Genomic DNA, 15,725 nt, shown 5'->3' on the forward strand with positions numbered 1-15,725 from the left:
AGTTCATGATAGCTCCTCATTTGTTCATGATTAGTTCATATCTTCACTAATCATAAGTTAATGTTTAATTAACTATTAATTCATGTATTAATACATGATTATTCATGTACTGTTATTGTAAAGTGTTACCAATTTTTCCCTTCATTGACAACTGTGAGGGGAGTATTTTTTTTAAATAGCTCATCCGTTTAAATTACATTTCTGCATAATTAAAGGTGTGCTAACAAACAATAATAAAAAAAAAAAAATTATGAAGTAACCCTTATATTGAAAACAATTTTTTTTTTTTACTTGATGGGGCGTTCCAGTTAAAAGTTTCTACCATAAACTAGAAATTTGCCAGTTCCAAGGGCAACTGGAATTTACACAGTTGCAAATTGTGGGTAATGTATTTGGTCACCCAAGTGTGTCTTCTCATGAACCAGGATAAAATGAGTAGTGACTAGTCTCTGGCCACACTTTAATCATCGTTTTCTATCATGTGTCCTCAAAATGTGTACAAGCAAACATCAGCATTCACAATTACAACTTATTATGACAATAACAATTTGCTTCAGTTATAAATCTGTAAGGATTAACACACAGACTAGGAATAACTTGGATGTTGGTGTTCTAATGACTAAAATAAACCAGTGAAAGAACCAGCCTAATGCCTAAATACATATTATATAGGCAGGGAGAACGAGTACGGTGACACTTTTAATGTTGCTTTTGGTGAAATAAGAATATGAAATGATAAGAAATCATTTTACTTATAACTCAAATACCACATAGATATGCCTCAACGATGCATCACATCTGTTTTTTTTGTTTTTTTTCTGCTGATAAGGAAATTCCAGGGTAAATGTATCGTGTAGGGTGGGGACAACACCATTACTCAGAGTTAAACATATAAAGGAAAGAGGAGTTTTTATGCCGTATATATCACGGCAGCCTTTAAAAAAAATAAAATTAAAAAAAATCACTTAAAATAAATTCAACACTTCCCATGTTTCAAACTAAAAACTGCACTCAAAATGTCTTTACATATATGCTGAATTATTTTCTTGCTTTTGGAACAATATGAGAGTTATGGCAAAATGTTAATTTAATTAATGTTCATACACCCCTAATAAAATAAGGGCTATAGATGAAAAGGTGTATTTGTTAAAAAATAATATCTTGTTTTTATGTAGACCTAGATGGAGAGCACTTAGTGTCCTGTAAAGTCCCCTATACCAAATGAATGATATAGAACATACAAATGTCTTTTAAATGGATCAATACAGAGGTAAGCAAATGTCTGCTCATTTTCGGTTGCAGATGGGTAGTATAGTCCACCATGATCCTAATAAAAAAATAGCAATGTTAACATTAATAAGGAATTTAAAGATAATGGTGCACAAGAAATAAGTTAATGTACATACATGAGCAGAAACTTTCAAGATTGTTGAGACCACACTGATCTCTTTTGTATCTGGATCCTTCTGAACGCTGTAGAAGACACATGAATCAGGTGTTTATCATATGACTACCTTACAATTGCATGGTGAAATAGTGTAATGTTAAGATATATATATATATATAATTCTCACCTGACCAAGTCTTTGTACATCATTTTTGCTGTTTCAGTGTAAGGATCAATGACATCCTCATATTGGCAAAGTTCCCCACCTACGACCATATGCTTGAACAGTCTGAACAAAAACTCCTGCCGATCACTTGGACTGATTATATGATAATTGTCAGAGTCTTCTTCAAGCAAAAGCTGTCAGAAAGCATGTCAAACAACAGAGTGATCAAAGTTCAAACAAACATTTACATATACAATTCAGCTATGTTTCAGAGCATCTAAATGATAAAATAATCCATACCATCCTTAACTCATCAAAGTCAGGAAATATTTCATGGTAACATTTGACAATGTGGCCAGTGGAACGCAACATTCCATTTGAGTAAATTGGATCAAATATGTCCACTGACACTTTTGTGCAAGGAACAACTTCAACATTTACATGTGTGATGTCTCTACCTGTAAATGGGTTAAAAAAAAAAAAAAAAAAAAAAAAAAAAAAAATTCCATTATCAGCCTATATGAAAGGAGATAATATAAAACATTTGAATGTAATACAATTGCAAAATGCCTTATCTTTGGACATTAACATACCCAGTACTGTCCATGATCCAGAGGAATCAAGTACCTTTAAATTGTTCTTCACACAGGGATCTTGAAAGAAATTCTGGGGGGAATTATATATATTATATATATAATGTATTTATTTATTTATATTTATATATTAGCATACACTATTTAATTTTGCTGTGACATTAAAAGATTACATTTTGTGTGAATATATTTACCCAGGCAAAATCATTGCTCCTATAAGACTGGAAGGATTGGTCAAAATTGAAGGCCTGGGTGGTAATTCGACCCAACATGGACCTAAAAGGCAAATGGAAACATAATTAACAAACATAGGAAATATTGCACAGCTCAAGTGGACTAAAATTCTTCTTTTAGAATGGGTAACTGACCAATTTCTGACAAAGGATACAATTCTGTAAATTTCACTGTTATTTTTTGTATTATTGCATTTCCTAAAAGATATATTCTAAAAGAAGCTTATTAAATTAATACTTTTGCCATTGCCATCTTTACAATAATACCAGCATCATCAGATGTTTAATTGTAATGGACTAGGGATTTTAATGATTAATCGATGATCGATTTATTGTCGATAATACATTTAATCGATAAAACCTATCGATCATCGATTAATCAGGGTCATGCACGCGCGTACGTGCTGCTCAACCGCGAAACATGTTAATCAGACACGAGGAATAATGATGCGAGCGCTCCGGAGCTCTGTTTTGGACCATTTTACACCTTCATCATGACTACAAGTTTGCATGTGCATTCGCAGCCTTTTGCTTTATGCAAATGTAAGTTGTAATATTGTGTTTATTTTGTGTGGGCCTTTCTCTAGCTGATTTTTTTATCTCATATAGGATGCATCTGGTTAAGAATTAATGCAGTTGTGAAGTGTGCCGGTGATCAACTTCAGCGCATGCAGCTCCAACAGCAATGCACAACTTATAATGACTATGATTGGGACTGTCATGTAACATATCATTATAAAGAGAACAATATAGTAATACATCGTGGTGAATTTACTGGGAGTGGATGGATTTTTACCATTATAGGCTGGTTGTGTACACACACATCTGTGTTCAAACACCTTATAAATGTGAATCTTGCATAATAGGTCCCCTTTAAACTTTGTAAGTTTCCGTACCATATAACTTTGGTAAACAATGAACTTCACAGGAAACTACCTAGAAATATCTGTTGACATTTTAGTAAAAACACAACGCTTGTAAGAAGGTCAAATGCAAACTGCTTTACAGCTACATCTGACCTTTTGATTTTATGAGGGTTGATTTTGGAGCATCTTTTGAGTCTTTTAAAAATATTATACAGACTAAAAAGTGAATAATGCTTAAAAAATGCAGTCATGTGAAAAATAAAGTAGACCCTTTTGAATTATATACTTTTGAATACTGTACTTTCTTTTTCACATGACTGTATCATTATTTGAATCTAAATACAGCTCTTATAGTACAGTATAGTATAATAGCTGCAGCGAGATATATCCATTTGCTCAAGGGGTTGCATTTGATGTGATTCTAAGTGCTGATCACAGAGAGAAAGAAAATCCCTCTCCAGAACATTTACATTCACCGTGCCCTGCTGTGGAATGATCTTCCCACCTCCATCCGAATTGCAGAATCACTGACAAATTCAAAATATAGAATATATATATATATATATATATATATATATATATATATATATATATATATATATATATATATATATATATATATATATATTTTTTTTTTTTATTTTTTTTTTATTTATTTATTTATTTATTTTTTTTAAATCCTTTTCCTTATTTTCCTTCTATTTTCCTCTACTTCTTCCCTGCCCTAGCATATGATGCTCTGTGTAATGTCCAAAACTGTCTCTTCACTTTCGCTGCCTCTTCATGATGGTACGCTTCCTGTACTCCTCAGTTGTAAGTCGCTTTGGATAAAAATGTCTGCTAAATGCATAAATATAAAAGTAAATTATTTAATTTTAGGTACCTCTCCTTGAACTGTCACCTTAACATGGTGGAGAGGTTTGAGTACCCGAATGATCCTGGGAGCTATGTTGTCTGGGGCTATATGCCCCTGTTAGGGTCTCCCAAGGCAAACAGGTCATTGGTGACGGGCCAGACTAAGAACAGTTCACAACCCCGTTATGACAATTACAACAAGGACCGAGACGTCGCCCAACATGGCGCAGCCAGGGCCCCATCCTGGAGCCAGGCCCGGGGTTGGGGCTTGTATGCGAGTGCCTGGTGGCCGGGCCTCCCCTCATGGGGCCCGGCCAGGCTCAGCCCGAAGGAGTGACGTGGGGCCGCCCTCCTGTAGGCTCACCACCTGCAGGAGGGAGCGTAAGGGGCTGGGGCATAGTGGATCGGGAGACAGTCGAAGGCGAGGCCCCCGACGACCCGATCTCTGGACACGGATTCTGGCTTTAGGGATGTCGAATGTCACCTCGTTTGCGGGGAAGGAGCCTGAGCTTGTGCGGGAGGTCGAGAGGTACCGACTAGAGATAGTCGGGCTCACCTCCATGCACAGCTTGGGCTCTGGAACCACACTTCTTGAGAGAGGCTGGACTCTCTACCACTCTGGAGTTGCCCATGGTGAGAGGCGGAGAGCTGGAGTGGGTTTGATTATAGCCCCCCAGCTTAGCCGCCATGTGTTGGAGTTCACCCCGGTGAATGAGAGGGTCGCTTCCCTGTGCCTTCGAGTCGGGGATAGGTCTCTCACTGTCGTGTGTGCCTACGGGCCGAACGGCAGTGTGGAGTACCCGGCCCTCTTGGAGTCTCTGGGAGGAGTGCTGCTGAAAGTGCTCCGACTGGAGACTCCGTCGTTCTACTGGGGGACTTCAACGCCCACGTGGGCAGTGACAGTGACACCTGGAGGGGCGTGATTGGGAGGAACGGCCCCCCTGATCTGAACCCGGTTTGTCCATAACGAACACCATGTTCAAGCATCCATCAGTGCACGTGGCACCAGGACACCCTAGACCGGAGGTCGATGATTGACTTTGTGGTCGTCTCATCAGACCTTCGGCCATATGTCTTGGACACTCGGGTGAAGAGAGGGGCGGAGCTGTCAACTGATCACCACCTTGTGGTGAGTTGGATCCGATGGCGGGGGAGGAAGCTGGACAGACTCGGCAGACCCAACGTACTGTGAAGGTCTGTTGGGAACGTTTGGCCGAGCCCCCTGTCAGAGAGATCTTCAACTCCCACCTGCGGCGGAGCTTCGACCGGATCCCGAGGGAGTCTGGAGATATTGAGTCCGAGTGGACCATGTTCTCCACCTCCATTGTCAATGCGACCGCTCGGAGCTGTGGCCGTAAGGTCTCCGGTGCCTTTCGAGGCGGCAATCCCAGAACCCGGTCGTGGACACCGGAAGTAAGGTATGCCGTCAAGCTGAAGAAGGAGTCCTATCGGGCCTGGCTGACTTGTAGGACTCCGGAGGCAGCTGACAGGTACCGGCAGGCCAAGCGGACTGCAGCCCGGGTAGTCGTGGAGGCAAAAACTCGGGCCTGGGAGGAGTTCAGTGAGGCCATGGAGAAAGACTATCGGTTGGCCTCTAAGAGATTCTGACAAACCGTTCGACGCCTCAGGAGGGGGAAGCAGTGCCCTACCAAAACTGTTTGCAGTGGAGATGGGCACCTGTTGACCTCAACTGGGGATATCATCGGGCGGTGGAAGGAATACTTCGAGGATCTCCTCAATCCCACCGACATGTCTTCCATTGAGGAAGCAGTGGCTGAGGACTCGGAGGTGGACTCGTCCATCACCCGGGCTGAAGTCATCGAGGTAGTTAAAAAGCTCCTCGGTGGCAAGGCACCGGGGGTGGATGAGATCCGCCCTGAGTACCTCAAGTCTCCGGATGTTGTGGGGCTGTCTTGGCTGACACGACTCTGCAACATTGCATGGCAGTTGGGGACAGTACCTCTGGACTGGCAGACCGGGGTGGTGGTCCCTCTTTGCAAGACTGCAGTAATGCAGTCGATGTACCGGATCTGTCGTGGTAAAGAAGAAGCTGAGCTGTAAGGCAAAGCTCTCGATTTACCAATCGATTTGCGTTTCTACTCTCACCTATGGTCATGAGCTGTGGGTCATGACTGAAAGGACAAGATCCCGGATACAGGCGGCCGAAATGAGCTTTCTCCGTAGGGTGGCTGGGCGCTCCCTTAGAGATAGGGTGAGAAGCTCGGTCACTCGGGAGGAGCTCAGAGTAGAGCCGTTGCTCCTCCACATCGAGAGGAGCCAGCTGAGGTGGCTCGGGCATCTATTTCGGATACCTCCTGGACGCCTTCCCAGGAAGGTGTTCCAGGCACGTCCCACCGGGAGGAGGCCCCGGGGAAGACCTAGGACACGCTGGAGGGATTATGTCTCCCGGCTGGCCTGGGAACGCCTCGGGGTTCCCCCGGAAGAGCTGGAGGAAGTGGCTAGGGAGAGGGAAGTCTGGGCGTCTCTGCTTAGACTGTTGCCCCCGTGACCCGGCCCTGGATAAGCGGAAGATGATGGATGGATGGATGGATAATTTTAGGTATTTAATGTGTCTATTTATATCTTTGCTTTTTATTGTTTTTTTTGTTTTGTTGAATGATTTTCCATGGCATTTTATTTAGCCTAATGCTCAGCTCTGATTTATTTGTGATTGATTTGTTGGAGAGCAATGTTTTGCTCCATGTTTTAAATGTACTGTCACGAGTCAAGTTTAAATTGAGTTTCAGTTCATGCTAATCTGAAATGGGGGGGGTCCCTAGGGTTAGATACAAATCTCCATTGTATTTTGTCCACAAAAACACGTTGCTCTGCTGGACATTCGTGCAACAGTTCAAATAGGACGAGGATCACAATTATCCAGTTTAAAACATCATATTCTTAATACAAATAACAAAAACAAGTGCAGATTTCTTGATAAGCATCTGATGTTATCATGAAACTACACTTGCGGTTTAATAAATAACATCCCCCTGTTGAGTACATGATTGAGTCACTTAGAGGAAATATATTCAATGTGTATATATTTATAAAACTGACTTAAAAATGATTAAGTATATCTGTAAACGCCAACTGGCCCATTTGTTAAAGCTAATTCGTAACTATTTGCTGTATATCCATCCGTTCCGATGCAGATGAAGCTTTTCTGGTCAATAACACTTCTTCAGCTCTGATCCTAGAAGCATATGAAGCTTCTGAGATTTCAGGTTCTTAAGCGCTTAAAGTCAATCTTTAAAAAACAAGGACAATAATAAGTGGCCCTCAGGCCCATTTTATAGCCCCTATTCTTCTGTTACATTTCTTTAAAGAATAAAAGAAGATCATGTATGTGTGTTTCTCGCTCTCGAAGGAGAGAAATTGCTGTATCTCTGTTTTAGTATTATGTGTTCTTTTGATAAAGGTCAGGATCCACTGACACTGACTAGAGTGCGATACCCTAGTGCTTTTGTGTGTGTGTTGCATGATCTGTGCAGGCCCAATACTGAAGATGGACATTTTCGGCAGACGATGCCAGACCTGAAGACGCCTTTCTATGACCTCCTGGGTCATTGTGATCTAAATCTAGTGATGGGGCGACAACTAGTCTACCTAGTTTAGTGATATGCTCTGCTATCTATACTTGTGTGGAGATTTACCATGACTCTGCATTTTCTCTGCCAATCAGAATCATTCCACATGGCAATAATGACGTGGTTAGACCTTGAAAACAGTATAACTGTTCAGAAATTGTATGTACGATAGGTGGAGGCAGGGAGACTGTTAGAGGGAGCGCAGCCAACAATCTCCTTGTGAGACTTGAAGCTGGCTTCTGCTGATGAAACTGCAAACTATTCTTCAGTAAATTTTCTTTAATTAATCTAACTCCTGACTCTTGGTCTTCATTTTCCACAACTGGTCCTGGGTCCTAAGCTGTTACCCTAACACTAGTGACGCTTAGCGCCGCCTTTAGAAATACGTCATGTATGCTTATATGCATGCGCTAGGCATCATATCGTCAGATGAAGGAAGCTACTAGTCGAAGAAAGGGATGACCGGAATCACAGTGTCTCGTTCCCTACTCAGGGAACCAAGGTTACATACGTAACCGAGACATTCCCTTCCATAGGTTCTCTCGACACTGCGAGACCATCGCTATGGGGACGATATACAATAACCCCTTCACGTACCTGAGAGTAGCTGGGAGGCCGTGGAAAGCGTCCACTCAAGCAGATAAAACCTGGGAGCCAGGAGCAGTCTTCGCGCATTTAACCAAGTTTTAAGGGAGGACCAGTCTGCCGCAACAAACTTCCTTCAAAATAAAAGCCTCTTTAAAAAGAGCCTTATGACGACACCATTCCTCTAGTTGAGTAAGCATGACATCTAGAGGCGAAGTGAGCCAGCCTCATAGACCACAGAATAGCCTCAATCACTCAATGAGACATGCCAAATGCAAATAATTGTGCCAATCTATGCCACTGAGATGTACGGTTGACATAGATCTTCAACGCCCGCACCGGGCAAGACAAAGGGGTCGTACGCTCCCAATCTATGCTCCAGGAGAGAAAAAACCCTCTAAGACCACTGGCTGGGGCTCAAAGAGTCACCTGTTAATCCCTCTAGGATGACAGAAGATCCCATGAAGGAACTTGGGCAGGGCAGAAAACCTAAGCGGCCCTGTCCCTTGCAGAAAACCAGGAGACTAGGAGGTAACGTCAAAGAAGCACCCTCCATCTGTACATGCTCTGAAGATACAGCTGCCAAATATAGACCTACAGAATGGTCAGAGCGATCCCTGCCAAAAAAACAAACAAAAAACATCAACTTTGTAAAAACTCCAGTATTGAACCAATCGGGCAATGAGCTGGATCTAGGTTACGTTATCTACATAGGAGTAAAACGACTTCCACTTAAAAGCATAAAACGCCTCGTGGAGGAGGCTCTAGAGTTAATCTTTAATCTCTTAGCCGAGAGAGGAGAACACCTTAACACACCCCGCTCAGGGTCAAGTAACAGACTGACCAGGTCTGAAACCCAAATGTGAGAGGGCCAGCGAGAGGTGACATGACAATACGGGACAACGTTTAAGAACCGTTTGAGCACCAGGAACACTGCTAGCAACTCCAAACGATGTATGTGCCAACCACGATGCATTTTGCTTATACACCAAAGGTCAGGCGTCCCTGATAAACTGACCCTGTAAAGGATGCGTCCGTCGTGATTGTCCTGAGACGACAAAATGCCCCTAACTGGACTCCTCTGCGGCGCAGCGGGAGCTTCGTCCATGGATGCAGACCATGAAGCCCCTGCGTGTAATGCATAAACCTAAGCTTCTCAAATGGTAAAAACTCAGTCTTGATGAACTACTGCCAATTCCTGGGTTTGAGCTAATATCAGCCAATTGTCCAGGTAGTTCAAAATCCGGACACTCTGGAGTGTGGCAAGGACCTCTAATACAGGAAACTGTTTGACTGTCTGGCCGGGCTGACCCCTAGCATTGGGGTTTCTGAACAGCATCATAAACGGGCCACGCAACGTGACCCCAGGGCTTTCGTCTGAACTCCGAAGTCTAGGACGCGGAGTATCTGAGATGGTGCTCGTCCATGGGGCCAAACCTTAAACCGCATGATTTACTTATCGGCAGAACAGGGTCGAACTGGTGGGCGAGTCCTAGGACAAAGTCTCTGCGAGGGGGTTCCATAGGTGATAGCTTGCCTCGCTGTATCTCACAGGAGCACTGAGAGGATGAGTGCGAATGAGCTGGAGGTGGTTATCTGTCCAACCTCTCTGGACCTATGTGGGATGAGTTAGCAAAACACAGCAGACTCTTTTACCACAGTAGTCACATACCCTCCAGATAGAAATGGGGCGCTCTAACAATGAAGACTCGTCTTTCTCTGTGATGTCAGTGAGAGTAATCTCTACTGACACCATTCCCGACATGGCCTGCCTAATGCGCGGGTGGTGTGCTTAGTAGCTCTCAGCGCCAAGTTAGTAGCCCGTCTGAGCTTCTTACAGCCTCAAGAGTCATGCCTTTTAATGATCCTTTACGATTTGGAAGGCAGCAGGGGGCCTGGCTTCCACGATGAAGCCGAAGTAGGCATGAGATGGGCCGCGAGAGTCCCTTCAAAAGTTGTTGTTGTAATCTCTCCGGGTTGTACATCACGCTCCAATCGGGGCGCGAACCCCGGTATTTCTGCATGGGAGTCGAACGCTCTAACAAGGAGGCTAAATGCCTGATCCGCCATTTTAGAAACAGTGGCGAAATCCGCGCCACTTTATGTAACGATAAATCCCAGAAAATGGCTGCTTGCAAGACCTCGAAACCTTGTGGTGGATGTCTTGAAAGAAGAATGAAGCCTACGGGACTGGGTGGGGCACGACTGGTGAATAAATCAATCGTCCAGCTTCAGCTGGGACGGGTTTTGCGCGGCCTCGCAGTCCCATTCCAGCTCAACCTTATCTACAGCGCGAGTGCATATCGTCATGGACGAATTAAACAGGGTTGTTGCTGTCACGGTTTCGAACGCGTGGAAGCGACCGGAGGAGAGAGAGAGAGAAAGGGGGAATCCGTCTGCTCACTCTCCATGTGCTCGCCAATGTCACCCTAAGCGTCTATCTCGTGCGGTGCCTCTGCAACCGAATAAGCAGAGAGGAGAGGGGTTAGACGAGCGCCCTCTTAATCATATCAAAAAGGGCCACGGCCCAAAAAATCGGATACGGGCTTCTGGGTAGACCGCGTTTCGTCATGGACGTATAGACAGTTGTCGCTATCGCAGTTTCAATGCGCGGGTGCGACCGGGGAAGAGAGTGAGAAAGGAGATATCCGTCTGCTCACTCTCCATGTGCATGGCTCGCTGACGTCAACCCAAACATCCATCTCGTGCGGTCCCTTGGCACGAGAGGCGGGGGTTAGATGCGGCCTATCTACGATCTCAAAAAAACACGGACAAAGAATCGAATCACGAGCTTCTGGTGTGGGCAGCGTTTCATCATGGACAAATAAACACTTGTCGCTGTTGCATTTTCAACGTGCGGGCGCGACCGGGGAAGAGAGAAAGAAAGGGGGATATCCGTCTGCTCACTCTCCATGTGCTCGGCTCGCCAACGTCACTCCAAGCGTCCATCTCGTGCGGTGCCTCGGCAGCCACAGAAACGGAGAGGTGGGGGTTAGGCGAGCAGCCTATCTCACAATATCAAAAGGCCACGGCCAGAGAATCGAACCACAAGCTTCTGGGGTAGGTCGCGTTTCGTCATGGACGAATATACAGTAGTCGCTGTTGCGGTTTAAAATGCGCGGACGCGACCGGGGGAGAGAGAGAGAAAGGAGATATCTGTCTGCTCACTCTCCATGTGCTCCGGATCGCCGACATCACCCCAAGCGTCCATCTCATGCGGTGCCTCGGCAGCCGCAGAAACGGAGAGGAGGGGGTTAGACTAGAACGGCGAGTCGAACATACACTTTCAGTACAGGCGATCGCAGTGTCAACAGAGATACAGTAAGTGTGGTCTAAGCATGCTTAAGCATAGTACACACCTGTACTGTGTTTCCTCCTGCGATGAACCTATCGATACATCTCTTGCAGCTCATCGTGTCTGCTTCAGAGAAGTAAAACTGCTCTGAAAAGGGTAGCTGTGAACACGAAAAATCCGCTTTCCAACAGGCAACAGAAAATTAGCTTCCTGAAGGAATGAAATCTGACGATATGACACCTATTTCTAAAGGCGGCGCTAAGCATCACTAGCCAATCAATTGGCGTAATTGTATAAGGGCTTCAGACATTGGTCACACCGAAGGCATTCCCATAGTGACATTTGCCACAGTTGTGAGTCAGTTGGGGAATTGTGATTCCTTGATGGTATGAAATAATCAGTTTATGTGCTTTTGGTGGTGTTATGAAATTGTTCCTGCTTGTTACTACATTTGGGCCTACATCATTTTTTGTTGGATTTTGTTTTTAAATAAACTTGTTTTTAACTTTAATAAATTAACTCAATGAACTCTGGTCTCAAATAAACAAAAAAAATGATGCCGAAGTATGAGTTTTATTACATCTAAATGACTGTTGCAACAGTCCCCAGCGTCTATATGGGGACAGTTGCAACATTTTTCAGGGTCCATATAAGTACAAATTATTCTCATATTATCATATGTACACATGTTGCAACAGTATGGGCAGGTAGGTGACATATATGGGTTTAATATATATATATATATATATATATATATATATATATATATATATATATATATATATATATATATATATATATAGTCTTTCTAATACAAACAGTCGCTGAGAAACGTATGTTGAAAAATGTATAAAGTGTTGCAACCGCCCCCACTCTCCCCCTACGTTTATGCATCATCTTTTCATAATTTCATCAGTTTATTTTCTGTGCATTTAAACCATCTTGAACACTATTCAGTGACCGATCTGCCCTTTGTTCCTCACCGGTAACTCATAATTGTCAGTGAATTCAGTGAAATTATACCTACAGAGCATATTCTTACCATTTCATCAGGAGTCTTGATATCTTAGGATCTTGCTGAAACGTAAACGTTTTGGTGGAAAGCAGATTGAAGGTGAACGCTTGTTCAAACGAAAGTTTCTCTTCCGCCATGCTGCCTGTTGTTGTTGTCCACGATGTACCATGACAACCAAAAAGTCGAACTCAGTACCAAATGACGCCTGAAGGAGGGAAAAAGAGAAATAGACAAGTTTTGCAGAAGTCTCAACAATATTTTTTTTTAATATCGTAAAATGTCTAGTAATTTACACGAATGCAAACTTACAAACTGTAAACTTGTCTTCTCTATTAAAAAAAAAAAAAGAATTGGAAAATTACTTGAACGTGTTTTAACATCGCTCGTCAACATGCCCAAACAGTGCTCAAAAAGTTGCCCATGTGTATCACAGACATAGCCTGGTTTTACCAGACTCTCGTACATTTCATTTGTACATAGAGTCTGGCCACTCTCCATTGACAAGCGTTTACTTCCTTGAAGGCGGGTTCTCTGTTGAAGTTTAAAACTATTGGATCTGCCAAGAGTCACTCTGGATCTGCCTAACCAATCACTAACGTTTGGTCGTGACGTATGTCACGCGCCGTTCGCCTTTGATTCTCACATTAACGGAGCACACCACCTCAGTGTCAGTGATAAAACCTCGTGCATTCGGATTGTTATTTATTCACGGTGGAGAGGAGAGTTTTGTGATCGGAACGCGCTGCTCTCGTGGTGCATATCTCGTGCAATCAATAACATGATTGTATGCTGTCAATAAAATGTCATATATGATAAGAATAAATGCTGCCTTGAATAACAGCCCAATTCAAATGTTTACGTGCTTTTCTTCTTTTATTTTTTGAGCGGTGGTGAAATATTTTGCTCTTGTAAACACTTGCCAGAAATACAAGTCTAGAAATGCAAATTACAGCTCACGCAACCGCACAGAGGGTCTATAAAGGATATAAACAGTGAGTTTTGAAGTGATATATTCTTGAAAACTCAGATGTGAATTCGGACAGCAATTACATTACTACACGACCTTGGTGTTTGTCAAAAGTCGATAATTCAGCAACTCCTTCACCACTAACGGAGCGAGCTGGAAAAGACTTTTCCCGGACCACAACATCAGCAGTACAGCAGTGATTGTTCTTGCTCCGTGTACGGGAGTTCGTTTGTTCAGGGAAGAAGGAGGCGGGAACCGGCGAACGTTTAACAACTTTTAATCAAATAATAAACACAAAATGAAAGTAAAAGCGGCAGCCCCTCACGGAGGACTGCCGCGCACAAACATAACAAAACCCAACTTAAAATCCAGGCCTAGTCCTCTCTCGTCCTTCACCGGTGTCGCTCGTCCTTATGCCTCCGTGCTCCCTCATGAGAGGACTCGAGACCGGTGTGTCTCAATCACGCACACCGGTCTCGCTCGCTCGTCCACCTCGCCACACTTTTAACTTCTGGACATTCGTCAGTGCTACCACACACTCGCATCTTTCACCGCCGCCATTACTGAACTACAACTCAAACTAGCGCATGACATCAACGTCATCGCTCTCAGCCACTCCCTCTGTTCGCTGATTGGACCGGTAAAAAATTGTTCGGGGGAAAACCTAAGCATACACCGCAGTCCCAGACGTAGTACTGAAGGAAAATGAAAATTGAGCGGAAGTACGTAGGAGGGCGGAGCCAGGCTATCACAGACATCCCAAACAGGAAAAAGTCATTTCAGGGAGGTAGCCTATCTCTCCAACCCCCCACCCCCCCAAAAAAAACCATGAAAGGAGGAAAGGTATCCCGAATTTCACCACAGAATATGACTTAGGCTACTTGTATAGTATAATATATCATTATAATTTCTATAGGCCGATGCAATTATTTCTACAAAATTATGTAAAATTATGTAGATCGCTTTTACTATTTACATAAGCTGCTTATACTATTTATGTAAACTGCTTTTATATTTCATTGCAACTTTAAACAGGTCTAAGGAGTTTTTTGTTTTCATGTTTGGCAACTAGCCGACCTGAAAAAATATGTACATGAAATTAAACTTGTTTAACTCAACCATAACATGTCAGTTACAAACTGTACAACGTGCAAGATTGTCATTATGTTTATACTTTATACTTTCGTTTTTTGGGGGCACTCTCCCTCTGCCATGGCGCTCCAGTTTCTAGATACACTGAATTGATTAATTCGGTTCGGGAGAAGAGATAAAAGCCCGCCCACACTGACAATTGATTGGTTGATTTACCGAAACAGGCCAATCAGGATGCTCTCCGTCTTACATGCGCTTCATTAGGTGCACACCATAGACCGTAAAAAAATACACTAGCACACTAGCACACACACGCAAGGTCTCACAGTTTGTGTCTCGCATGCGCGCTCTTGCTCGCTCGCTCTAGATTGCGGGAGAATTTAACTAATTTGCGGGCATCAGGGAGCCGCTATCATCACCTTTAGGAGCTTCACTTATCTGCACACATGCATTTTCTGTAAAGCTGCTTTGAAACTATATGTATTGTGAAAAGCACTATACAAACAAATGTGAATTGAATTATCTATGCAATACACAAAGTTAACTAAACTTATTCTAAATGACTTTCAGTCACAGGCAGCATATGGGTTTTAGTCATCAAGTGCTTAATATAGGCCTGTGTACAGTATATTGCATACTCAACAGAACTGTCTAATGCCCAACAGATGTGTTCCTTGAAGGGCACTGACTGAAGGACAATGAAACCCTTCGGACCATGACCAAGAATTTCTGCATATGCCAAGTGAAAATCACATGTGCATTTATTACCGGATTATGGTATAAACTGATGGGAATCAAACCCATTGCTTTGACTTTGCTAGTACCATCATTGCCAGTTGAGCTACAGGAGTCAGCACAAATTGCAACAAATGCCCCATTATAAAGAAAAATATATTTTGCCAATCCAAGTGTTTTCATTCTGTCATTTCCAGGATCTCACAGTGTTTCTGGAAGGAATGCATGTGCGTATGCTGCTCTGGGTCCTGCTGATTCCCTCAGCAGAAACAAGTGTCACATTTCAGCATCTGGTTTTCATAGTAAATACAGGATGTTGTCAAAGTGCAATAAAGCAACAGTACTTTAG

The 15,725-nt window shown here is 43.2% G+C and overlaps 1 protein-coding gene across 6 annotated transcripts; it reads right to left on the reverse strand.

Annotated features, from left to right (window-relative positions):
• Positions 1-289: 289 nt before the first annotated feature.
• On the reverse strand, positions 290-14,273 carry cfap300 (cilia and flagella associated protein 300). Of its 6 annotated transcripts, XM_079835029.1 has the most exons (9): positions 13,911-14,138; positions 12,892-12,911; positions 12,610-12,787; positions 2,341-2,422; positions 2,147-2,219; positions 1,854-2,011; positions 1,575-1,747; positions 1,407-1,473; positions 290-1,327 (listed from the first exon to the last, which is right to left on the reverse strand). In XM_079835029.1, exons 3-9 carry the CDS (start codon positions 12,717-12,719, stop codon positions 1,193-1,195), a joined length of 798 nt encoding a protein of 265 aa, XP_079691155.1. In that variant the 5' UTR covers positions 12,720-12,787; positions 12,892-12,911; positions 13,911-14,138; the 3' UTR covers positions 290-1,192. The 6 variants fall into 6 exon arrangements, with proteins under 6 accessions (XP_079691155.1, XP_079691151.1, XP_079691154.1 ...); XM_079835025.1 differs by having other exon boundaries at positions 12,892-14,273; XM_079835028.1 differs by lacking the exon at positions 12,892-12,911 and having other exon boundaries at positions 13,633-14,179.
• Positions 14,274-15,725: the final 1,452 nt, after the last annotated feature.

The sequence above is a fragment of the Gobio gobio genome (genome assembly GCF_949357685.1).
Source record: "Gobio gobio genome assembly, chromosome: 14".
NCBI classification, from domain to species: Eukaryota; Metazoa; Chordata; class Actinopteri; order Cypriniformes; family Gobionidae; genus Gobio; species Gobio gobio.

Excerpts from the sequence above, each read along its gene's own strand:
- cfap300 (XM_079835025.1), bottom strand. The coding sequence starts at position 12,719 with ATGGCGGAAGAGAAACTTTCGTTTGAACAAGCGTTCACCTTCAATCTG. Across the intron at positions 2,012-2,146 it reads TGGATCATGGACAGTACTGG|GTAGAGACATCACACATGTA; the intron begins GTATGTTAATGT and ends ACCCATTTACAG. Across the intron at positions 1,748-1,853 it reads ACTTTGATGAGTTAAGGATG|CTTTTGCTTGAAGAAGACTC; the intron begins GTATGGATTATT and ends GCTTTCTGACAG.